A 26,586-nucleotide genomic window follows, 5' to 3' on the forward strand; every position below is an offset into this window, starting at 1 on the left:
ACCAAGTCCTCCCCGATAGTTGAGACTGGAGGACACGGCTGACTGGATATAGAGACAAAAAATATGGGCAAAATTCTCCTCCTTTCACCAGCAGAGCACATGTGCTCTCAGGGCTCTCTAGGAATATGTATTCCCATTCTGATTCTGGGGTTATGTGTATATATGTGGGCTTCTATGTGATTATTAACATAAAAAGTTGAAAAAAAGAAGAGTTAAGTTCTACAGGGCACATGAGTAGCCTAAGTAAAGAGTTATTGGTCCATCTCTGATATTATTATTTAGTGCAAGTCTGTTGATTTCTGTAGTTAGTCCTGTTTAAAAATTAATGGGAATGCTATAAATCTGCACAGGCACTGTGAAAAGTTACTTCCAAGCTTGCTATGTAGTGTGTTGTGACATTTGAAGCCAGTGGGGCTACTTCTCTCAGTAACAGCCAAGTTCAGTAGCAAATTCTTGCAGTCTGGGCTCTAAGATACAGAAATAAGATAAGCACATTTAGCCCCTGAAACACAGGTATGATAAGTTAACCTAGTTAGTGAACCATGGGCTTAGAAATGACACCAGTTGTAGAAGGAAGCGGAGACTGAGTCACACCAAAGAGAGCAGATGGCGCTTTTTTGTCAGCTGTTGGATGTAAACAGCCACGAGCCTGAGACATATTCCCAGAAGACAGCAGAATAGATCCCTGAATGTGGCATTTACTTAGAAGACAGCAGAATACATTCCTGAATGCAGCATTTACAAAATAGGATTATATTTCCAACAGGTAAATGCAGTAGTAAGAGGGTAATAATTATTGTGTAGGACAGCTAGCCAGTTTGGGATTTCCTCACAACATTTGGAAATTATGAACTTAAACAGCAGTGAATGAATAAGCCCAAAGAGATGAGACAGAGCTGGCCTGGCTGGATGTTATCCTGTCTTTCAACAGCTACTGTGTCATCTCATACTCAGCTGCCTTTGACAAAGTCCAGAGCATCAAAAGCCTCAATGATGCAGGCAGGTAGCCACTACATTGTCAAGTACATCTCTATCTAAAAACGACAACTACAATAACTGAAAGAAAAATCCCACTCGCATTTGCTTCTGAATTATTTTGCTGCCTGACTTAGGTTGTTGGCATCTTTTCTTTCCACAGCTCTATCTGCACAACCTGCTTGGCTCTGCTTTTGCAGCTGGTCAACCTATTTTGGTTGATGGATTTTGAAGTGTAGTTAAAAAAAGAGATCATTAGATGTTTTTTTAAAAAAATACAATCCTGGTATAACCTTTTAATCTTGTAACCTTCTGAAAAATCATACTTTACGACTCTCCAAGTCTCTTTAAAACAAAAACAACACCTTGAGGTAGCAAAGTTCAGTAGCAAACTTTCTAAGAGCACCACAGAAAAATAGTGGAACAGAAAATATAAGATCAAGTTTGAGGCTGTGGTGGTATTAACACTTTTAAGTCAAATATAGAGCTTGGAGTGCTTTTGTCAGAAGTTGCCTAATGAAAATGCTAGGCTGGTTGTAAACAGGTGGGCTGGGGTAAATGAAGGCCTGTGTGTTTCACAATTAAATGATCGAGACAAAATATCTTGAGTAAGGAATCAAAAAGTGATGTGACAAAGCTACATACATAATCAGAAAGGTGAAATACATTGTCTCGTGTATCAGCTAGCTGGTGCTCATTAGTGTGAATTTTAATAGTTTTTCTGGTTACTTATCACACCTGCTCCTAGAGTACCACAAAATTTTTTTTGTATAAGTATTAAATACCTGCAAATATCTCATAAGATACAAAGATACAAAGAAACTGATTTACTTATATAGAGCTCTTTCTTTGATTTTGTTTCTTTCTTTAAGACCAGGACACTAGGGACAGAATGTTACAAATAAATAACATACACAAGGAACCAAGCCCTTCACTATCACAGACAAAAGGATTTTTATCCTTAGGGAGAGAAATCATGTCACATGAAATGAATGAAAACATGTTTAAAAAACCTCAGATGCCACTTTATTCAGTTAATAATAGTACAGCAGTCAGTTGCTCGGTCATCTTACTTCAACTTGGAATGTGTAAAACATAATCTTCCTAAGATAGCAAACCTCCTGCTAATGCCATTTGAAAGAAGAAATCTCTCCTTCCTACTTTGTCAGAAGATGTTAATGTTTAAAGAACCTGTCTTAGTGACTGTCAAATAAACTGAACAGTGATTTCCAAAAATATGAGCCAAACAGACCAGAATAAAATCAAAATTGTTTTATATAAATTAATTCAGGCCTCAGAAAAACAGAATATTGCCAAATAATAGATATAATGAAGAAATCTAAAGTGCTGGTGGCAAGCCAGACTGCTCTCAATAGCTACATAGACGAGTAACAGTGACAGTGTCCATACATCACCTGTCCACTTTGATCTACGCTTTCCTCTTTCCTCCTCCCGTTTCTCCCCTGGCCATCCTGTGTTGATATGAATCCCAAGCAGATTCTTTGGGACAGGAATCGTGTCTTTTCTTTGCAAAGAGAGCCTAGCATGAATGCTGCATATTGTTAGCTGCAGCTTCTATGATATTGTTAATAGCAAATAATAATATGTGGCTGTTGGTTCTGATCAAAACATACATTTTGGATTGAGTTATTCTTGTTTCAGATGTTTCAGCATATACTCAAGAGGCTCAAGATCAATGTATCTTCTGTATTAACTGTTTATTTCTTTAAAAAAATTAATTCAGATGCAATTAATTTATCTGAAAGTTAAGATTTTTTTTCTCCTCAACACAGTAATTTTCTTGATGTTTGTTGTTGTATGTGAGAGATGTATCAGCTAACTGTGGAGTATCTGCTATCATTAGCATTCAGTAACCAGATACCTCCTGAGTTTCTATGTAATTGGGAACAAAAACCCACAATTTTAAATTCCACTATAATATTATATTACTTGATTAGGAACTCTTTTCACATAATGCAAATCTTCTTCTTCAAGAGAAAAAGCTTCAGGCATTTTGGATGAAAGGACATATCTATCACTTAAAAGATGCTGGTGGTCTTTTTTAATATTGGTTAACTTTGAAAGGGAGGACTCTGGTTTTGTCCCTTTCAAGAGTTTTTAAGCAAGTATGTCACTTCAGAAAGAGGATACCAGAACCAATATCTGGATATCTAATTATGAGAGATCTTTGTCTGTTTAAAAACATATAAAAAATTTTTACAGGAGAGATAAATTCAGCCCATCTTCTAATTTCTTATCAGAGTGAGCTATTAAGCAGCTTTGTAAAATAGTTTATTCTCACTCAATTTGACATTTTATACTGGTAGCTGAGCACTTCCTTGGACTTTTGGAGAGGGTTACCTTTATGACTTGCCTTCCCCCTCAGCCCTCAGGCAAGACTGGATGTGAGCCACTGTATTATTCATTGGTGATGGTGATATGACCTTTTCTCTTATCAGGTACTACTGGTCAATAGGAACAGTGATGCACTTGGCTCCCTTAGATGTTTGCAGACATTCATGTCCCTTGTTAAAATCTGGGCTACAGACCCAGAACCTGAAATATATAAAAATATTGGACAAAGTTCCTATTTGCAAATAAAACAAAAACAACCCTGATGATGTGACAGCAAATAGGCATATCTCACAGAAGCAAAAAGGAACTCCACTTTCCTCGTCCGAGTGGCCCATGGGCCACCTCCCTTCCTCTCATGGGACTACTGAATCTTCACATCAGGTTACAGTCCCGCTTTTCTCACTGAAGCTTAATTAATGATGATTATATAATCCTCCCAAATGGAAAATCAAATCTCTTGTATTTGATTTAGCACAGCCAGTGACTCATGCAGGCACTCTGCACAGCTTGCATTGCTGTTTCGCTGGTCGGCTGCTCTCGCTTGGGCACAGCCAGTGCAACGGGGATTCACTCATGTGCAGGCAGCTTATCTACATCCCTGGTGCAGATACAGCTGCAGAAATGTTCTGTAGTAGGGCTTGCAGAGTACAAGTTCCTCAGGACCAGTCCAAGTGTGCACACTCTTGCTAACAATGGCACTGGGCAGCTCCTCTAGCCTGCAGCTGTAGCTGACCCCAGGAGCTCAAGGGACAGGGATCTCCTGAAATACTGAATACCTGCTGTGAACTGTGAGAGCTTTCCTGAGCAATTTCTGGGCCATGTACATGCATGTCCCTGCTTCTTCTGGGATCAGCAAAGATGTCAGTGACTGCTCCTCGGTGGGAGTAGCATGGGTTCAATTAGATTGTGTGTGATCTGGCTCCCTGACAGCAATTCTGGTGACAAGTCACCTTGGCAGATATCAGGTATTTGTTCTACTTCAGCATGAAAAAAATTATCTTTGGCATCTCAGTGCAACGGCTTTTAAAGCTCTAGACCTCCCATTAAAGTTAGGGAGAGCAGCTAAGCCCCTAACTGGCTTTCTAAGCTGCAATCCTTCAAATTAATCCGTTCAAACCCATCCCTATATGATGTTCTCAGCCATGAGTCACAATGCGATTTACAAAGAAGGTACGAAGGAGGGAGGGAGGCAAGGTGACTGGGAACTCACACACATGACCTCCTGGCCCCAAGCACCAACACTGTATGAGCAATAAACAATAATAAAATAAGCCTAGGAAGATGGTAAGTCAAAGGAGGTTACATAAAAGGTTATGTGGAAGTAGAATAAAGATAGTGATTTTTCTGTTAAAGAGGGTGAATAAGGACCTACAGTTCTTAAAACATCAGCCAAGGTTAAATGAGAAGGAATGGAGACAGATATACTCTGGTTGTTGCTGCTATGCTTTTACATTAATGACAATAGAATAGCTAAGTATCCTGATAGGATATAACCTGGCCAGGGATAAAAGAACTTCCCTGGCCCTAGAGGCTCTGGCATCCCTGTGGCAGGAACACGCAGGCAGAGTGGGCTCAGAGTATACTCAGCACACCATTGGAAACAAAGGTAGGAGTTGGCACTGGGCGGCTAAAAAGGAATGGTAGGATTTGTATTTAAAGAACATCCTGTATCAGTCTCCCATGTGTAAAAACATGATCACACTTCCACTGCTGTGAAAAGCTACAGGGAAAAACATTCTTCAGTACATTCATAAGGAATGTCTCCTGCTAATTAAGCCTAATTTGCCATTTCTGTCTTTCTCTCCCAACTAACTCTTTTCTTATCTTTAGCTTAGAATCCTTCCTTCACAAACACTTCCAGAAAGCAGGCTTTGGGGCCAGCTGATCCTACGCATACAGGACAAATGCTGCAGAGGGGTATGTGTCTCTTCCACCACCCTTCCCACCGTGTTCTTCCTTGCCCACTTGGCCTCACAGCTGAAGGACAGATGACTGGAGAATGGGTATTTATTCAATAGGAGGAAAAGAGAGCAATTACTGTCAGTCCAACAGGTGACAGCCCTGAGGAGCATGGGGTGGGGGATGGTGCCTGATAACTGGGCCAAGCAGAGGCAGGAACTCCACTCACCACTGCGCCCACCAGATGCTCAAAGTTGTTTGTGCCACAAGTCCCTGTGCCAAAGCACAGGTGCTTGCCCCCAGCCCTTGGGTGGCTTCCCCAAAGGGTGGGGCATTTATATGGTGCTCACTTGAGCTGATTCTCCTGTGCCTTGCTCGGTGGTGGGGGGGGAGAAATGCTGGCTGGTGCAAGGAGCCCTGCAGATACAAGGACAGCCTCTTTGGAGGTCTGCATCCTCCTCTGAATGCTCACCCTGTGAGCCAAGGGTATCAGCTCCCAAGCCAACAGTTTGCTGCTGCTACATGTGAGTCCAGTGCACACTTGTTCCCACCTCTGCTGGAAGGCAGCCATGGGGGTGACTCCCAGCCAAAGGGGAGCAGTGCTGGACATGCGCTGGTGAGGCATTTCCATCGGGCTCTGCACTGAATTGGCGAAACTAAAGTCAGATGGCAAGGGGGCCAGGAGGCACCATCTCACAGAGCCAGGCTGAGGCTGCCCCTCCCTGTTGACTGGAGGGTCAGACTGCAACAGAGATGGGAAGAAAGTGAAAGAGACAAAATAAAGTGGAAGATTTGGAAAAAAGTGGCACAAAGGACAAAGGAAAAAAAAAAGGGAACAAGGAAAGCACATGACTTGTTTGAAAGCTATTAAGATGGGGTCTTTGGAAAATGATTTGATGTCTTCTGAAATCAATATGATCCCATTTAGTTTCTATGCATTAAGCTAGGAAAGATATCTGTAATTTAAGTTTTATCATTCTTCTGAGAAACAGCCACTGATAAAATTGCTGGGATGTGAAATCCTAATGAGTAAGGGGGCAATATTAATGTCACACCAAAATAAAGGGCTGAAAATCCTTGAAGAAAATGGATCAGAAATTCCCCGGGTAGAAATGCATCCTTATGAGTCAGCACCTGAAATCCGGTTTCTGCTCTAGAAAACAGAACAGCTTGATGTGTGCGTCTGTCAGGCAGGCGCATTTCACTTCATTCAAACTAGAAAGCATACAGGCAGCTACATTTTTTTATACAAATAGAGCCTCAAATCAGATGGCACCAAACAAGAAATACATATCTCCATCCTGCACATAGGTTTCTATTCTAGTCATGTGGAGCAAAAGCAGAAAGTTAAATGGGGACAGGGACATTTTTTTTCACAGCGTGGCGTGCAGTTTTTGGAAAGCACGGTGGGGAATTTTTTTGCAGAGGATGACCTATTTGGAACAATACCAGCAACTTTGGAAATGCCACTCTGGAGTTCAGTCAGGCAAGTAACTAAAGCAAACTTGGACAGGCAGGAGAAGGAAAGTAATAAAAGAGTATTTCATTTCTGACACTAATGGCCGTGCAGCAATCTGTTTGTTAGAGAATGGGTGAGGTGGAAATCTGCTCTTCATCCCCATCTTCCTTGAAAGATTGTTTCCCTGGACTGACTGTGGTGCATTAGTGACTATGCTGACTGCATTTTTCCCCCCTTTTTTTGGAGAGTATTGGGTTCTGCAGTGCTGGAGAGGAATGCAAAATGGCAGCTGGAGAGGGAGGTGGGTGGCAGTGTCCTCAGACGTTCTGGTGCCACGTGGCACTGCTGCCTTTCCCCAAGATTTTGCAGAGAAGGATGAGAAGATAGATTTGGCAGGTTATCAGTTCTGGCACAGAATTCGTGTTTAAATGTAAACCAGCAGATAAGGTAGCAAAATTGTAATTTTGCTAATAGGTGGGGTTTTAACACACAGTATTAGCGAGCACAAATAAACCCTCCTCTAAACCTGTCATTATTTGTAAACTTACCCAGAGTCCAGGATCACTGCAAGTGAAGGGCAGTAACAAAAGCAACTAACACTATTTCACTCATCACATGTATTCATCCAGCTATTGCAACTCAGCCATGAGATCAGTGTGAAGCAAAATTTATCCCGTAATGTTAAAAATAGTTGTCAGTTAAAAGCCTGTCTTGTTCAATGGAGCAATACTTATATTTTATTTTACACAGCTAAAGTAACATTTATACAACAATTAAAGCTTACCATTGCTGTAAGACCGAAAATTTCCTACAAATTTTATGTATTCATATGTTGGAAATTCCTTTGGGTTCAAACTTCCTCTCAGAAGATGACAATAAAACTCTAGTTCATTGTCAGCTGGATTGTTAAAAGAAGAAGAAGAAGAAATAAATATACTATTTAAGCTAAATACAACCAATGGTGTCTTCCAACCCCAATCTTGCAACTGGTGGCACAAGTGCAGCTTGTTACCACTCAGGAGTCCTAAACACCAATGTGCTATATATACATTGCAGGACCAGGGCCTCTGCAAGGAAGCACCTTGCAGGGATGCAGATTGCTCAGCACTGTGCACAGGTGTGTCTGCAGCTCAGGGAGATTAACTCACCCTTCTCTGACACCACCTCATCACAGGAGTTACACAGCCATAGCCTCAGTGCAGCAACAGACACAAGCTGTCCTTCACTTACTGTTTTTTTTCTATTTAGGCTCCTCACAACTCACAACTGTTCTACATCTTGTATTGAAAAACTATACTTAATTACCTCAAAATATCTATTAAATTAACTTTGGCATATTAGCTATCAGCTGCAGGTTTTGTAGGATACAGTAGACTGAGCAGCTGTATATCTTACATTATCGTGTGCTTACTGGTTTTCAACATCTTACCTCCTAGAGTGAGTAAGGCTGAGGAAGTAAAAACATTTCTAAGAAAAACAAATTTCAATTGGAAAAAGAATTACAATGGTTTTAGAGGTATTTTTTGACTGTAAGGCAAACCAAAGGTACACCACACCAGAGCTTATCTCTGAACTACATCTTACTCAAACAGGCTGAAATATCAATTAAGATGTGATTTGTCTCAGGCGAACTCTCAATTTCCATCGGCTAACCTATTTTCCTTAGCTGTCTCAAATGATATGATATTTAATAATTAACATAACTGCAAGTAGTCTTAGCCTAGTAAAATAAAGGCAGAGTTTCATTAAAAAATAGAACCAAAGGGTCATTCTAGGTAGCAATATCTTTTTGAAAGACTATGAACCTAATTTATTTATTGCACATCACATAAAAAACTCTTTCTGGGAGAAAAATTTTTATCCTGCCCATGCTTTCTCATTTACTAGAGAAGATAAAATGAAACTTACTTTTTAGGTAATCCGATGAGGCAGAATCTGTCATAAGCATACAAGAAGATAACATCTTATAAATTTCTGAGTGTTCTTGTTCTGGGAGGAAGTTTAACAAATTCTGATCCAAGACATCACACTGCAAACAGAAATAACTTTTGAGACAAACAGAAATATCACAACAAGCAACACTTGTAGAGGTGTGCAACAAGGTGGATACAAAGCCTGTGGCATTTGACAGGAGTTTGTTTCCTCACTGATTTCCAGGTACTCTAAAACAGAGAGGGAACCTATTGGACAAACAGAGTGGCCATATCCCTGTGGGCTGGTCATCAGATTAAGTCTCAGCACTCAGCAATATTGAACGTTTCTCAGAGACCATCAGATGCAGCAGATCCACACAATTAAATGACGAGACCTGGGAGAGGGCTGGGAAAGGATGTCTGGCTCCCCATACTGCTACTGAGCTCCATGCACTGGCCTGCTGTGGATCACTGGAATTTGCTCTCTCCTTGACAGAGCCTGACTTGCAAGGGCAATGAGGCTGAGTCACCCTGAGCCAGCCAGGTCAGTCCCAGATCCAGCTCCTTTCCAGGGGATCCTCCCAGCTCCTGGGAAATGCCCCTGCCGTGGCAGGCCTTGTTCCCCGCTTCCTGCATCCTGGCAGGTGGGACCAGGGGAAAGGGGACTTCTAAGTCTGGACATGATTCTACAGCAGTGAATCTCCAGGGAGAGGGACTTCACAGTGCCACCAACACCAGCCCTCCCTCTAGCCAGCTATGAGCTCAATGTCCACATGCCTCCAGCCCCATGATCAGCTGGCTTGAACCCAAAATCCATCCAAAATCTAGGAACTGAGATTTGGGAATGGAAAGAGGAGATGGATTTGTGCAAAAGGCCATGGCTGGCCCAGGGTGGAGAAGACAAAGAGTCTGTCACGGGCTGCCAAAAGGAAGGTCTCCCTATGCTCAGCATGGTGACTAACCCAACACTAGCAGAGTGTATCCGAAAGGAAGCCTGAGATAAAGTGACCCTCCAATGGCATCGACTTACATCTGTCCCACTTGGGACTACCTCAGGCTGAGCTGGCACACTGACACAGCTTTGTGTGTCATCAGAGCAGCTTCTATCAGACTGTACAGTCATGCTGAAAACATGTAAGCTCTGTATGAGACTGGCAAGTGATTAACCATCATTTATTTAGGTAAGATTGTGCTTTGGTTTCCATCTGCTTTCTATTCATGATAGCTTTTCTGTGTAGAATTCCTGTTTAGAGTGGTGAAACTCCGTAAGCAGACTTTAAAAATCAGAGTGCTATGCTTTATACACACACCTTGACAAAAATACATCACTTTAGATTATTCAGTTAAAAGTATTATATAGGCTCATCACTTGAATATTCTTGTTGTGAAGAATACTTGAAAGTTATTTTTGTGGCTTTAGTTTGTATCTTATTAATGTGAATCCTACTGATACAGTATGTGATAAAGGTTTTTTATATATGTATAAACACTTGCATATACACATCTATATACAATCCTATACTTCACAAAATACAGTACATAGTTTCATGTAATTTCTTTTTGTGCGTATGAAGAACCTTTGACAGGAAACCGCACTGGTGAGTTCTGTTCAAGGCTTAGGTGCAATCTCAGAAATATTTTTTTTTCTTGTAAATGACAATCATACCATCAGGCTAAATAATCTTCCATCTACTCTGCAGTAACTGCAGGAAGACTAGATGTGAGCCATCACCACCCCTCTAACTGAAACCTTTTGTCTCTATACTGTGACCAAGCTCCAATTCCAAACCTCTGATTAGTTCTGCACTGCTGTTTTTGTTTCAGGTGATAGCTGCAGAGGCCTGTGACTACACCTACAGTTGGAGCTGCAAAAGACTTTTGCTCCACACATGCCCTCAGAGCAACCTCTCACCCTGAGCACCAGGTATTCATTGATTTGCAAGCCCTGGTATTTACAGTTTTTGCTGCCATCATGTACCATATCCACAATTTAATATTTGGTTTGCATCTTTGATCATAGGAAGTACCAACTTTTTTTTAATGAGTTTGATAAATATGCCAAGGTTTCAACTTCTTACTGTGCTTCACAACTCTTTCCTCTTACAGAGGTTTGGCATACCTGTAAAACAGTGCACAGAACAGAATTTCTGAATCTTATACACATCAAGACTTCAACAATGCTCTTGAATCAATATGTCAATCCAGAATACATTGCTAAGTCAAACAGAGAGATGGAAGTAAATATTCCACTGTCTCACTGGAGCTGTTAGAAAACGCCAAGCAAGTTATTCAGAGCTAATTCTGTACCAGACCCAAAGAGCACATATCTGATGTCATGGCAAAAAGGTGAGTGCTGAGACAGATAGGCTCTGCAAAGGGATCTGGACAGACTGGATCGAAGAGCTGAGACAACTGTGTGAGGGCCCAACAAGGTGAAGTGCCACATCCTGCACTTGGGTCACAACAACCCCAGGCAGTGCTACAGGCTGGAGACAGAGTGGCTGGAAAGCTGCTCAGGGTGAAAGGATCTGGAGGTGCTGTTTGACAGCAGCTGAACATGAACCCGTGTGCGCCCGGGTGGCCAAGAAGGCCAATGGTGACCTGGCCTGGATCAGCCATAGTGTGACCAGCAGGACCAGGGCAGGGATTGTCCCCCTGTACTCAGCACTGGTGAGGCCACACCTCAAGTGCTGTGTCCAGTTCTGGGCTGCTCAATTCACCCCACAATGAGGTGCTGGAGCTCCAGAGAAGGACAGCAGAGCTGTGAAGGGTCTGGAGCACAGGTCTAACAAGGAGCAGCTGAGGGAGTTAGAATTGTTTAACCTAGAGAAAAGGTGGCTCAGGGGAGACCTTATCACACTCTTAAAACTATTTGAAAGGAGGCTGTGGTGATGTGAAGGTTGGTCTCTTCTCCCAGGCAACCAGTGACAGGACAAGGGGAAATGGCCTCAAGCTGCATCAGGGAGGCTCAGGCTAGACATCAGGGAAAATTTCTTCATGAAAGAGTGGTTAAGCATGGGAAGAGGCTGCCCAGGAAAGTGCTAGAATCACTGTCCCTGGAAAGGTTCAAAAAATGAGTGAACATTGCACTTTGGTTTAGTGGGCATGGTGGCATTAGATCAAAGGTTAGACTTGATGATTTTGCAGGTCTTTTCTGACCTGATTCTATTGATGAAATTTGACCATCGGTGATAAAAATGGATCAGTTAGAGGGGAATGGTTTGCAGCTCTGTCTAATTATTCTGCAATGGGCAGATCTGTGCCACTAGCTGAGACAGCCATAGAGTATTGCTGAATGAGATAGGCAAAGCAGATAAAAGATAAACTGCAGTGACTGTGGGTAGACTTGCTGGATGAACTATGTTAATGCATAGTTATGCTGCTAACCCTGGAATCTACTCGGCTCCTAAGCGAAGCTTTGGAGTATTTACTGATGAAAACTAAGGCAGGCAAAGAACACCTTTGCCTACATGGATGCTGGTCTGTTCTGAATACAATACATCAAGTTCTGCAAAATGGGATGCATAGTTAAAGTATTTCTGCAGTTTCAACAGAACAGCTGTACTCCAAAATGGAACTCCCTCCTCATAATTTCATTGCTTTTTCCAGGGATGGGGGCAGTGGTTAGGAGGAAAAATTCCTGCTGCAGGGAGAAAAAAGGAACTAAGCAAATATGGTCACTAGAAAAGGGATGGTGGAGGGCTGCAAATGAGACAGTTTTCTTTCCCATCACCACAAAAAATAAAGATGGCTAAACACTTGTGTGCTGGGATTTGGTCCCTGTATCAGCCTGTATGTCCTGCACTGATTCCCACTGCTACCCTGGAACAGCAACACAGCATGCTTAACTTTTGTACACTGTAAGGCGCTATGTCCTGGATTTTTCCACCCTGACATTTACCTTAAGCACCCAACACAGCAGAGCAGTTCCTTGAGTTTTACTGGGTAGCCCCTGAGGAGACATTTCAACCCTGCCAGGGACCCTCTGAAAAAGTAGGCAAGAAGGGACAGTGAGGACCCTTCTCAACAGACTGAATATTCTTGGAGTCATAGTGTACCATCTGACTGGCAAATACTATGAGTTGTGATCAGATCCCAATGAGTTCACTTCAGTTAGAGTCATCCTTACCATGTGAGCTAGACTTCCCCATCTCAACTGACCCTATGAGTAGTCTCCAGATCTTGTTAAAAAAAAATAAATTAGAATTACAACAGGGGAAGTTTGTGTTCAAAAATGCTCCATGAAAGTAAGGGAAGCTGTGTTAAAGAGAACCAGATATATTTGTTCTTAGCATTGGAGACTTTCATGATTTTAATGAAAAAAAATACATCAGTTTTCTTAACAGGAGCCCTCAGAGAGCCCTGCACTGCATTCTGCCGAGTTTTACTTTCCTTTCATTGCTCAAAGCAGAAGATTTGCAGAGTATTTTTCCCTGTTGTCACAGAGGAGAAAGAATTGGTATTTTGTCCCTCAAACAGTGACTGACTTTAGCTTACAAATACATCCTCGAGGGAAACAAAATAAGCCACATAGATTTTCCAAATAGCACTCTGATCAGTTTTAAAACTTAAAAAAAAAAAAAAAAAACAAATGGCAAGGACAACAGAAAACTAAAATACCCAATGTGCACCTAGAGGCATGTTCAGCTGGGCCCCTGCCCATGGCCATAGCGATTTGCCAACCTGAAGCAGGCAGAAGCCTTTACTCCTTGTTTAGTTGTGGCCTCTGGGATGCTTCCTCTGCATGTGTGGGCTGGTGGGGCAGTTGTTAAGCATTACCACTCCAACAGCTTCAGAAGGTCTGCTCCACCTCCAGCCCTGCCAGGCTGATCCCTGACTTGGGCTGCCATGTGCTGCATTTATGCAAATAAAAAGTAATGTCCATCTTAACCTTATATGGTATCCAGCCCAAAATAAGGATAATCACACAAAGCATATCTTTGGGAGAGAATACCAATTTAGTTTCTGATGGTCCAACTCAGGAATTATAAACTGGAATCTATCCATGTTCAGTCAGGGCTTCAGATTTTAGGCACAGGGTTTGAAATGTGTCTTCCTGAAAAGGAACACTTTCCTGCAGCAGATCTATCATCTCCACTAAGAATCAGCATTTGGAAGAGATATCAATGAGACCTCCAAATGATGAAAGACAAGGAAATTTCATGGAAATCAGTAAGTGTATGAAAACCCTGTGTGCAGGACAGAGCTCTCCCCACCCCTGAAATGAGGTAAATGTCAGAAAATAGTCAAGTACTGGTCTTCTAAACTGTTGAAGATGAAAGAAAACCTAAGTAGATAGACTCAGTTCAATCTGTTGTTGCATAGCAATATTTTTGCATTTACCAGGAGCTGCTCTTTCATCAAGTTCCTTTTGTCTCAGAAGAAAGTAATTTTTGTTCTTATTCAAGCAAGGTAGTGTTGTGAAATACATTTGTCTGAGTAGAAAACATAACACATATTTGGTGAACACTAAATGAGAGAAGGAGAATTGTAATTTTCTTAAGAACATGGCAGGGGTAGTACAATAATGATTTGGCAGCTAATTTTTTCTCCTGGGCATGTATTTATTTGAGACCAGGATACTGAAAATGAGTGTGAGGATTAATCCATAGTTATTGTGCCATTTCTCCTAGAGCAGCCTTAGCAACAGGAGCAGGGTTTGGAGCAGCCCCTCACCCCTGCTCCTCCAGCCCAAGCTAATGCACATGGGAGTGTCTCCTGGAGCGATAAAAAGAGAGATAAAAGTGGCTGAACGTGCCGGAGCATTGTCTGGACTGGTGAAGGGATGCACCCGACATGGGCTCCACCAGCACCTCCTGGGAGCACCGTGCACTCCCCTTGGGAAAGCACAGCGCAGCTGCAGGGAGAGCTCATCAGCAGCCTCTGGCTAACTCCAGATTCAATGGCATTTTTGTCCTTTACCTCCCTGGGAGCAGAATAAGGCCCTTAACAAGTTTCTCACTGGGCTGCCAGCAGCACTGGTGCTATTCTCTGCTAGCTTAGAAATCAGAGATGAAAAAGATCAGCCAGGTCACCCTGTCCCTCCCCTGGCCAGACTATTCCTGCAGAGCTTTTTCCATTGAAGCTCAAGTGCCTCATAGCAACAAAATCCTGAAGGGTATGAATCAGATAGAGAGAATGCAGAGCTGAGCAACAGCAGCAGCCAGCATAATGCAGGGACAAACTCCTTCACCACATTTTCAGGAAAACACCACCCCCAGCACCATTTTACATCTATTTCTAAAAGTGCAGTGCCCAGTTCTACAATGTGTAGTAGAAAAGCCAATGCCAGAATTACTCACCGGTAAATGCCCTAGTAGAGGTGTGATGCTGTCAGACACATAGATGATGCTTCCACCTGTGGTTACTGCTATAATGAAGCCATCTAATGCCTAAGGAAAACAAGTCGAGACTGCTTTAATAGGAATGAGTGGTGTAAACAGGACTTCTCATCACGTGTTGATCAAGACAGTTTGACTTCTGCACCATATTGTTATCAAGTTGTAGGAATGCTATCTCAAGTGGCAGAACAGTAATTCTCTGATTTTACAGTCTGATTTAACTTTTACAAGACTCTTTGTAGTCTAGTAAAACCTACTATTGAAGTAACAAAGGGCTCACAGGAACATTTCATGTCTCAGTTTTTAAATTAATCACACATTTTAATAATGCAAAATGACTAAGACTGGATCCCTTGGAAGTTATTAAAATGAACATTTGAGCTCTGTGTAAATATCAAAGGACGATGAAAGGATGCAGTCCTATCTCAAAATGGTACTTCTCTGCAAACCCATAAATCTCAGTTTGTATTAATGTAACATTGTATATTACTGGGCTTTCATGTAAGTAAAAGCAATGCAAATGATCAAATAATCCTTAGCCTGAGTTTTAATTGAGTGATTTATTTTAAAGGTCATGGTATTAGATTACTCATTCCAAGAGAAATTCACTTTTCTGCAGAGTTTCTTCCTCACTTTGGTCCCTTCTTGTGGTAAGCCTCTTCATTCCCAATACTGAAGGGAAATGTCAGCCTTATCCCCACCCCCTGCACAGGAGCAAATTCACCTTCAAAATGAGCCTCTTCTTTAGTCTGAGGTGCCAAGTTTTGAGCTAAGTTTTGTTCAAAATTACACCTAGGCAGGTTTTGAAATCTAAGGCAAGATTAATTTAATTTTTTGGGGATTCTCCTCAGAATGAACTAAAGCTAGATGATCTTTAGATCACCATAAGGAGAACACCTCAAAAAATGAAGACAAAATAGTAAGTGCTCAGAAAATATATTAAAGTCTTTCTATTGCCATTAGGGAGCCACTGGTGAGGCTCTCACCCTTCAAGTGGAGCAAGTCTGGGTCCTTCCTGTCAGTTCCCTGAGGTTCTGGTGTCAGCGTTGCCAGCAGTATTTGAGCCGCAAAGGCACTGCAAGCACGACTGAATCAGAGCAGGGTTTGACTGTACTCCAGTGGCCATACCTGCTCAGGAGACAGGTGTACTGCAAACAGCCTGATCAGAGAGCCACAGCGTTACAAAACCGTACCGCAAATCCAGGCCTGCCTCCAAGCCAGACTTGCAGTTGATCTTGTAAGCCACAGCACATCCTTTCCCCCCCCCGCTGGCTTCAATGAGGGAAAGAATTCTGAGAACACTGGAAAATGCTAATTGTTAAAAAAAAAAAAAAAAAAAAAAAAGGAAAACACAAAGCCTTGAGAATAAAGACACAAACATATGTTCCTTTTTCCAGAGAATGCTGAGCACCCACAACTATTTAAGTCAATGGGAATCTGCTGGTGCTTCAATCTTTTGAAAAGCAAGTCAATAACTTATACCCCAGTAGAAGAGTGTGTGTTTAGCATCTCTGAAAACCCTCCAGCTGCTATAGTTAGTTTGATTTTGTTAATCTAGGTGCAGAGAATATGTTTTTCTTTAGTGTAGTACATTCAAGCTGTTTTCTAAAAAAGCATGATAGCTGTTAACCCATAGAAGAGAGCAGTGGTTTTACAAGGCAGTTGGATTGTGCATGTTACTATGGTGAAGGTTGTTAGTTTTTAAAAAAATCAAGTCTTTATTTCATATCCAATGCAAATTGGATATGAAGTCACACACAGTGACTCATATGAGAACTCTGTGGTAAAATCAAATTAATGTGTGCATAACTCTGTTTTTATTTACTTGCAACTGGACATTCCAACATTAAGAGAGCATTTTCCTCTTCAAAGGTTTTTCTTTTGCATCAGTCCTAGACAGACAAACAGGGCCTAATACCTACTGAAATTTGGTGACAGCCTTTTCAATGTGGTAAGAAAAGGCCATTTTCAGGAAAGCTGATATATTACTGCAGTCAATTATGCCTTGAGTCTTTTGAATTAGTGCTTGGAAAAAAAACCTTCCCATCTTTAATAACAGAATGGGAAAAACTTCAAGCAGTCTTGTCCAAATACTAATAAAATAAGATTAGTAGAAAGGCAAAATAGCAGGGAATGATGAACATCTGGCACAACAGGACATCCCAATACCCAATGTTATCTTGAAGGGCATGGAAAATCACAGTAGCAAGAAGGTGATTTATAAGCTGGGAAACCAAAAGTGATTGTTTTAATCTAAAATTGTGTAGCATACAAGTAGAATCAACAAAGGCCCAGCCTGTCAAAACAACAGTCAATTTATTGCTATCTGAGGGACATATTTCAGTGCAGACTGAAGGAGTTATGTGTGTGAAGTTCCCGTGCACAGAGATGGAAATGGGCAGTTGTCAGAGCAATGGGAGCAAAGTGTCTCATAAAACTGGTTCAGAGGAGTCTCATCATAACAAATTGCAATGGCCAAAGGATTGCCAGTCCCTGGGAGCCAGCAACGTGCCCTGGCTTTATGCCACTCCTTGGTGGTGAAGTTGTTCCCCAACATCCTTTCCGGAGCCTGGATCATGTGCCATGCTCACATGTAGGAGGACAAAGGACACTATTCTCAAAGGACACTGTGGGGCTATGCAACTTCCGTGTGTTTAGTACAGGAGAAGACTCTTGCTAAAGGCAGTTCTAGCTATTGGTGAGAGAGAAAAATGCATTCTAGCATCATTTCCTTTTCATTTTGAACATTCATAAACACCATTGAGTTGCCTTCCTTCAAATCCCAGCCAGCATTAAAAGAACCTATGCTATAACGTAAAAATTATGATTGCAAATGCTAGAATAAGAAGTGCTTGATAAGGGCCTTGCAAATCAGAGTGGAAGTACCAACTGCACCAAGCCAAGAGGGGCTGTCAGGCTTTACCTGCTTGTTCAGCACCTAGCACTAGAGGGACGGGACACCCACTGCATTTCAGGTGCTGGTCTTGCATAAATATTAGATGCTAATAACACCTTCCAAGAATGGGAGAAAAATGGCCATGTGCCCTTTACCTTACCTCTGTTTGTTAAAAAAAAAAACAACCAACCTGCGATTTGAATCTTTGCCCTGAACTGCTTTTCTTGGGAGTCGCTGCACAGCTTTGCAGGCTGCAGCAGCACAGCACACTGGTACAGCTGAGAGGGAAGAGCAACAAGTGGGGACATTAATCCCAGTGACAGCTCTGCTTGATGGTCAAATACAGCAGTTCCCAAAACCTCCTCTTTTGGAACTGCAGAGGAAAGTTTATTCTAAATGCATGGGCATGAGTGCTAGACAAAATTAGGAAAGGTATATATACACATGCTTACCTCCAACATCAGCTGGGTGAATTCTTCATTGCTGAGAAATGAAGGTTTCCAGTCCTGCTGAATTTCAGAAATCTCCGTCTGTGCTGAGACTTCTAGACAAATAGAACATTCACATCTTTAAAATTCAAATTAACTTCTATCTTGCAATATAACATATGAGTTGCTATGAAAAGAGAGAAATAACCTTTGTATTCAAAAATTGCAGCTTTCAAGCCTGAAATGTTTTCCTCATTTTTTACTCAAGTCAGCTTGTACTGACTTCAGTGGGAGCCTGTATTCACAAGGCCATTGGCCTCAAGTAGCATTACTGGGGTATTGATCAAAAGATAAAATCACTTTGCATGAAATTAAAATCAAGCCAAGGATTAGCACGTGTCAAATTGCTGTTTACAATTTACAGCTCCAAAATCAGGATGCTAGAGAGGGTTCAACCTATAGCTTCTGTGCCAAACAGAACAGCAAGACAGCTCCTCCAGAGGAGCCCCAAAGGGCTGTGATCCCAAACTGCAGAGCTATCGCTCTGTTTTCCAAAAGGAGAGTGAATCACAAGTATTTGCAGCAGCTTTACACCAGTGCTACTGCCACCACTCTTTCCCTACCTTCAGCCACACGGTGCAGGGCAGTCCAGGAGAAGGAATGGAGCACCAGCATCTCATCCCAAATCCAGTCTGCAGGGCAAGGCCCCTGTGCTGCTCAGCCCATAAGGCCCCAAGAAGAGATGTGCCCCACTGCTGTCCAATCTTGACCCCACGGCAGCCTGCAGAGGGCTTGCTCCTAGAGGGCTTTCCATGGAGGGGTGCGGACACACTGGGATAACAGCTCACAGCTTTGAACTGAGTAGCTGGTTGCATTGTTTGCCTTTGAAAACAGTCACTTATGCTAGCTCCTGAGTCAGACAGGATTCTGGGGGACAGCTCTAATTTAGAGAAACTTGAGCTGGTTTAGTTTGTTGCTCACTCTGCTTCTCTAGGAGTGTGCCCTCACTCAGCTCTAGTAGTGAGGGAATGGTGAGCACAGACTGTCTTCTCTTTTCAGCACTTCCTGCTAATTAATCCTGTTAATTAACAACACTTCCAGAGCATGTAACATTCAATGCTCTGTATTCGGAGCACATAGGCAAACTGGCCAGAGAAATGCAAATGGATAAATTATACTAAAGACTGTAAATTTCTACGAATGCCTGTGCATTTTGTCACCGAGAAGGAGATCAAAGCCTCTGTTCAGGCTGTATTAGTGGAGATGCAGCCAATTGCTCCCACCAGCTCGTTTGACTCTTTCTGCACTGCTGGGGGCTGTCACTGGTAGCACAGCAACTCTCCAGAGCCCCCCAAACCTGGTTTTACACACAGGTTTGAAAACCAGACTAAGGAAAAGAAGTCATTGGATTTTTTAAAGTAGTTTCAGAATATAGGATACTTTCAGCACATCTGCAGCTTGGAAAGCCAATGTACATGAAATGGTGACTGTTGGGAGAATTACTTGAGATTTGGGAGATTCTATGGATTATAATGAAGGAGGCTGTTTATGAAGGAAAAAACCTGAACATTTACCTCCTCCTCTGTTATGACTAAAATCTTGGTTTAGTCTACCAAACAGAAGGCCAGTATGACTCAATAAACTAGATCCAACGTATGTTGAGGATAATCAACACTTTTAAATGCTGATGCTTTGTAATATATTTTGTGACTACTAATCTGGTTTAAAAATAGACAACACTGGCTTTTTTTAGCAAGTGCACAAACCCCAGTCACATTTTGACCTACTTGCTGTAGAAAGATTTGTGACTGTTAGCTTTCTTTCACCTAGCTGTTTTTCAAGCAAAAGCAGCTTTTGGAGTAAATTATTTGGACCTTCAGCTACACTTATACACTTATTTTAAATCTTGGGTGATTGTTCTTTGCTTAGCTTTATAATTGAGCATATTCATATCTTCCTTTGCCTTGGGCAGCTAAAAAAAAGGCAAGTTATTACTACAATATTTTAGAAGTGTCTATAACTATTAAACCTTGAGATGTCCTGGTCGTCCCCTCCTGTACAAAACCATACATTAATGGTTGGACTCATTGGTCTTAAATGTCTTTTCCAACCTAAACAAATATATGATTCTACCTTGTCTGTGGTAAAAATTCATTTGAGGAGAAACTGCACTCTAATGACAGAACCATTGTAATTATTTCCTCAATAAGACTGACATTTGTGACTCCATTCTGTTGCAAGCTATGATATAAGAGTTTTAATGTTTTTTCCTGTTACACCCAGAGTTCTCCAGAGTGCATGAGGGAAGTGCTAGATGACCCAAGGTAAGCCAGGCAACGTAGTGCATCATCTTTCGAGACTCCTTTCTGCTTTCTGGGGCCAGGGGCATTCCCCACTGTCACCCACTGAAACCTCTTCCTCATAGGGGCAGAGCAGGAGAGCCCCATTTTAAACCAGTGCCCTGATTTACACAGGAGAAGCATTTCTGTTGACCACTACTGGTGGGTGTCAAAGCATCAGGAAGGCCAAGTGCACATTCCTCCCTCTGAGCAGAAACTAGACCAAGGAGAGTAGATCAGCAGGGTCAGAAATCTCCTCTGTCCTCTTTGAAGGTACATTTCTAGGGGATTTAACTGTCACTGGCGCAAGCATTTTAAAAAATAAACTCCCAGCTTTCCGACACTGAACTTGACTACTGCAGTTGGATGCTGTGCACGTGATGTAGCTTCTGCTTGTGCAAACTGGGTGAAGCATGTCAACTATCTGTGGATGCAATTTGCTGATGCCAGCTTCAAAAACAGAGGCGCTTTCTGGTCTGAGTCTTCTATTCAGTGTGGAAAATTGAGTCCTACACAGTCCACTGAGGAGCTGGGGTGCTAAACAGATTGCTTTCCTGCATTTTTTCTGCAGAGAAACTGGGGTGAATGTTTTGTTCTTCTGCTCAGAATATTGCAAATTTCAAGTAAGGGAATCTTCCCTCTGCTCCCAAATCTCTCTTGTGCATAGTATCTGTCTTCTTCATGAGTGCTGCAGGGCACTGTTGCCCTCTCTCCCTCAGTTGCTGCCATTTGCCCCCTTTTCTAGCAGGTTGAGAGTCATCTTCAACTGATGAACAAACAAGGAGATGGATTTGGCAGTGTCTGCAAATGATCTTTTTTGATGAGATAGAAAAAAAACCTCAAATCAAATACCTTATATTGGCACTTTTAGGTCCCTCGAGCCATTCTGATAATCACTGAAGGAAACAGGGTATTATAGTAACAGTCCGGCAAATGCATGAAGAGCTACACTAAATCTTACCATTGTGCTTCTGCAGAAAGCCGATGACTTTTTCCAGCACAGTAGTTTTGTCCATTTTGCGAGTGTTGCCTGGAAGCATGGAGCTGAGCTCTTTGATGAGAACATTGAACTGATCCCGCCTCTTCTTCTCAGACTTGTTACGCGAAGCCCTGTAGACAGGGGAAAAGAAACAAAGGATGAGCAGAACAAGAATGAAAATGATCATGTACCTGCTCTTTGCAATTTGTATACATAAAATTAGCTTACTGCATGCATCAGTGTGTGAAGATTGACACTGGACTGCAGCAAAGCTGCAGAAGCGAGTAGGAGGCAACATTCCCACCTTTGGCTCTTGTCTTTGAGCCAACTTTAGTGCCCAGTGGGGAGATGGAGGCTCTGCTTACTCCTCTGTGCTGCCTCTGGAAACTCTGGCTGACCTTATCAGGACAGCATTGAGCTTGTAGTTGAAGGAGCACTGTCCATCTCCCAGACATACGTAGGATCTTAAAAATCCATGTGGTCTCTGGGGAGGCACTCAGAGTGAGAAGAAATAGGAATACTATGACAACAGTAAAATTGTCAGTGAAGAAGAGTGGAGACTGGATCATACCCATCTGTGCAGTCTTCAAAGAAGAGCTGGACCTCAGTTCAGCAGCTGTTGCATTGGAGCTGGAATGATCTAGAAGGACCTGCCCACTTTGGTCACAGCTGCTCTGCCTACCTCCAGGCTGGCAGAGAAGAATCAGGATGTTGTCTTCCAGTCATTAAGATCAGAAGCCTGAGTAGAAGTTGCTGCAGCTCCGACCTGGTTTGTATGCCACTTTGTTCAGCCTCCTTTCCAAGGTGACAAGGACAAGCAGGAGAGAGGGCATCAGCATGGATTGGGTCTGAAGCTGGGAAGCATTGCCAGACTTGGGGTCTTGGAAGTGCCAGCAGTGCTTGCCCTAAATCTCTATGTGCCACTGGGAAAATGAGTGTCAGTGCCACAGGTCTCTAGGTTTAAAATGAAGACTCTACAGCTTTCTTCACCAGTCTCATCTGTTTAGCTTGCAGATTCCTCAGAGAGAGCCTGCTTCTGCTGCTGTGTTTCAAGAGCTCAAAGGAAGAAAGGATCTGATTTCATCTGGGGTGTTTTGGCACCATCATAATACTGTCATTAAAGCTGTTGATAATCTTTTCAGCATGCGCACTTGTTTTTTTTAACTGTATGTCGATCTTTACATACACATTTTCTGACTTGTTCTCATGAATATGACAACTGTTTGACTGAAAGGTTATCACCTGGACTTCTGTATCCATGTGGAAATAGAAATAAGTATAGCCCAGTAAGTTTGTTCTTCTGCAAGGTCCTCAAGCAAACGAGATTTGCCTTGTCAATAATGCAAAGGTCTAAAAATCTGGTTACATGTAGATGGGAAAGAAAAGCCAAGAAGCCAGTTCTCACTCTGAGTTTCTCAGTCCCAGCTACCTCTGCTGCGCCTTAAAGTAGTTCTGGACGCACACTGCTGAAAATCAGAGCTGAATTTAGCCCAGCATCTACATCCCCTGCGAGGACCAGGATGGTAATAAACATTTTCAGCAGAGAAATCACTACAGAGGCTTTTGGATGTTACTACTGACAGAGGGGTAATTTTTGTTTGTCTTCCTCTCAGCCCTGAACATACTTGGAGATACACTGGATAGAAGCCAATGCTTGATTATTTTACAGCTTTGAACACAAGAGATTGGGTGGATACTGCCTGACTGATTTCAACTTGCTCTTATTACACTGCAAAAGGCTGTCAGAACAAGATGTGAAAAGCTTCAGCCTTATCCTATTTCTCTACAGTTCAGGGCAACGTTAAGAATATCAACATTTTACTTCCTCATAATTCAATCCTCAGTTCATTTTAAGCTTAAAGAGTCCAGATTTCCCTGAAAACAAAATAAACCACCAACTGTTAATAGGGAATGTGTTGCTTTAAAAAAAAAAAAAAAAAAAGAAAAAGAAAAAAGCCTTGACAGAAATATAAAGTACCTATTTTTAACACTTGACATTTTATTCACAAAGGAAATATAAAAAACTCCTCTGGTGGAAATAACTCTACCAAGATATGAATCGATGATCACAGTAAAGTTTTGAAAAGGAAAAAAATGAGAAAAGATTGGAAAAAATGATAAAAACTATCCCTACACAGCTGAAAATACTTTGTTTAGTACAGTTATAAATGCATGAAGCAAGATAGTTTTCATCATTTCCCTTTGAAGATTATTTCCTAGCCTTGCTTACTTCACTGCTAGGGCATACGATTACAGTAAGCCCAAACAACCTCTGTCTTAATTCCATATTACTTGTCCCACTTCTCCTCCCTCCTTGCTACTCCACTAAGATTTTAGCATATTCAAGGGGAAGGAGGAGATACAGTATGAATAAAATCAGGACTTCTAGTGAATACAGCTAAAGGCAATACAGAACAGCCTGAATTCAGAATGATGAAAATCAACAACTTAACAGCCATTTTTATTTGCTTACATATATGCTGCTTGTTGTCTTAAACAGGCAGATACTGACTGACTTGTAGATGCTACATCTTCCTAATTTACAATGAAATGTGACTTTACACTAAATTTCATATTTCTTCTGGCTGTCCAGTGGAGTGTGTTATATATGCATCAATGCAAGTAACTGTACCACATACCTTTATTCAGATTCTTAAATTTACTTTTTATTTCAGTGGAAAATGGCAGGTAGTAGTCTTCATGATTAAGCACTTTCTCATGGTTCACTTCAAGCTGGTTTTGGTTGGAATTTGGAATTCAACTGAATTGTAAAAAAAGTATTTTAAAGTTATATACTACTAAAGCAAACTGAAAGAAGAGCAAATAGAGAAAAAAGTGCACAAAGCACACCTTTTGTTTAGAATTAATAAATCTCCATAACCAAAATAAACCTCATCTAGCATCAAAGAACTGAAAATAAAACTATGGCTTCTGATCTCATAAAATCAAAAAACTTCACATAGGTCTTCAATACTCCCAAGTGTGGTGCCATCATATCCACATTTTAGTCCTCAGGTCTTCAGAGTGAAGTTGTGCATTAGGGAGTCAGGCAATGCAAAACAGGGCTCAACTTAACCAGTGTTTTTCCTGAAAGAAGAGTTATATATCTTGGCCAAACACTAAACACCTGGCACAGGGGTGGGAGTGCAAGTGCCTCTTCTCAGGAGAGAATGGATTTTTTCATGTCTGTGTAATACAACCTGTAGATGCCTAATATATTGCAGCACATATACATGGTGTGTATGTGTATCTCTACACACACCTAACCTGAGAAACTCAGCTTCTGGCTTGACTCCATCCCAAAAAATGAGGTCCAGAAATTTTCAGTCTCACCTACTTTTAAAAGGGAAAATAAAAGGAGAGAACAATTTCCTGGGCTTTTTAACCCCCTCTGGTGTTTCTCACCCCTGAGGGACCCAGTCCTTATAGCAAATAGAAGAAACAAAAAGCATTTCCCTTGTGATATAGGACAGGTGAGAGTCCTCAGTTTACAAGATACAGCAGCAGTTTGACTTTCTCTGGAAGAAAACTTCTAGCTTTTAAATGAATCTGAACCATTTCAGTATAATGTATTAACTTTCGATCTTCATGAAGCATCTTGTGATTTAAAATTCAATTCCAACTTTAGCTTTATTTCTAAAAAGCAAAATGAGCTTAAATTACAATTTGAAGAAGCAGTTTCCTTTTTTAATTTTTAAAGTTATAACTTTTTTATGCACCCTGATAGAGGCCTGCCCCGGGGTACGACAAAAATTCCTTCTGGGAACAAACGGCATGAAAACCATACCAGATGGTGATGACAATTGCCGATAGCGAGGATACGTGTCATCCTATTTTTTCATATATGCATTCATTTAATGAATTTTTTTACCGAACAATTAGCACACAAATATCTTGAAGATGATCAGGCCTTGAGCAGGTAAAGCAGTGCTGCAAGGTGGGCTCCTTTCTGCACCCTCCAAAAGGAAGCAAAGGGGAACAGCTGAGCCTGGCTGCAGCCTGTGCTGACCTATATTGGTGAGACAAAGCTGCAGGGAGGGAAAGAAGCAGAGAAGGAATCAAAAGAGATGAAACTGGATCAACTGCTTGTGCCTGGACTGGAAATACTCTCATTAGAGGGAACCAAGGGGAAAAATGTGGGCAACCTCTGGCTCTCTCTAAAGTAATTAAACTGCGGGCTGAGGCATTGATAACCTCAAATGCTTCCGAACTGCTTTTCTGCAGATACTGGTCAGCTCTGATAGTTATTAAGAGTTTCACTGCCACAGGTCTTCTGCCTTGAAACACACCTTTTCTCTCCCAACAAAGGGTTCACAATGAATTCCCACCAACTGGGACTCAATGGAGTACAGACTGTTTGTGAATATAGGTTTTTTCCAGTTTAAGACTGACTTTTCATGGTCTTTCTCTGCTCTGAAGGTAACTTCCGGGTGTTTTCATTGCTATGAGATAGGCACTGATGAATAAATGACCATTTTAATAGGGAAAAAAATCCCACTATTTCAGTTCTTTTTCTTTTGTAGAATGTATTTAAAGGAAAAAAAAACAACAAAACCACAACATTTTTGTACACTCTGGAAGCTCAGATGATGTATTATAGTGGCAGAAGTATGTTGCTGGTGCTTCATTTCTGATGTTCTGCAGTAATGTGAAGAAAACGATCAATGCCTTGGCTTTTTTAACGTTTTCCACAGGAAACATTGCTAGATTATTTTCTTCTCAGAGTGCAGCCACGAGTAGGAGTCTGTGAGATGGCAGTTTTTCAAGTTGTGTTTGACTGTATCTTACTCTCTTGCTCTTTGATTAATTGATTATGGATAAAACAGCTTCTGCAGCAACAAACACTATCAAGCTCATCATGGAGAGTTATAAAAGATACTCACCTCTTTGCCCTGTCTTTCTCATCTTCATCCATTAGATTGTCTAAGCAGTTTTTTCTGTTGAAGGAATGCAAGAATCATTATGAATTGTCATTTTGTTAGCTCTATTTGCAGGTTAATCT

The 26,586-nt window shown here is 41.6% G+C and overlaps 1 protein-coding gene across 1 annotated transcript in view; it reads right to left on the bottom strand.

Moving 5' to 3' along the window:
• NPAS2 (neuronal PAS domain protein 2) overlaps positions 1-26,515 on the bottom strand; it is a 53,947-nt gene extending 27,432 nt beyond the window's left edge. The window contains exons 1-6 of the mRNA XM_083855186.1: positions 26,468-26,515; positions 21,567-21,715; positions 18,291-18,382; positions 14,904-14,993; positions 8,597-8,717; positions 7,473-7,586 (exon numbers count right to left, since the gene is read on the bottom strand). Coding sequence (XP_083711312.1) covers positions 7,473-7,586; positions 8,597-8,717; positions 14,904-14,993; positions 18,291-18,382; positions 21,567-21,715; positions 26,468-26,499 — 598 coding nt within the window. The 5' untranslated portion in view covers positions 26,500-26,515. The remainder of the gene's footprint in view (positions 1-7,472; positions 7,587-8,596; positions 8,718-14,903; positions 14,994-18,290; positions 18,383-21,566; positions 21,716-26,467) is intronic.
• Between the last annotated feature and the right edge of the window lie 71 nt (positions 26,516-26,586).

The sequence above is a fragment of the Zosterops lateralis genome (assembly GCF_965231275.1).
Source record: "Zosterops lateralis genome assembly, chromosome: 2".
Classification (NCBI taxonomy): Eukaryota; Metazoa; Chordata; class Aves; order Passeriformes; family Zosteropidae; genus Zosterops; species Zosterops lateralis.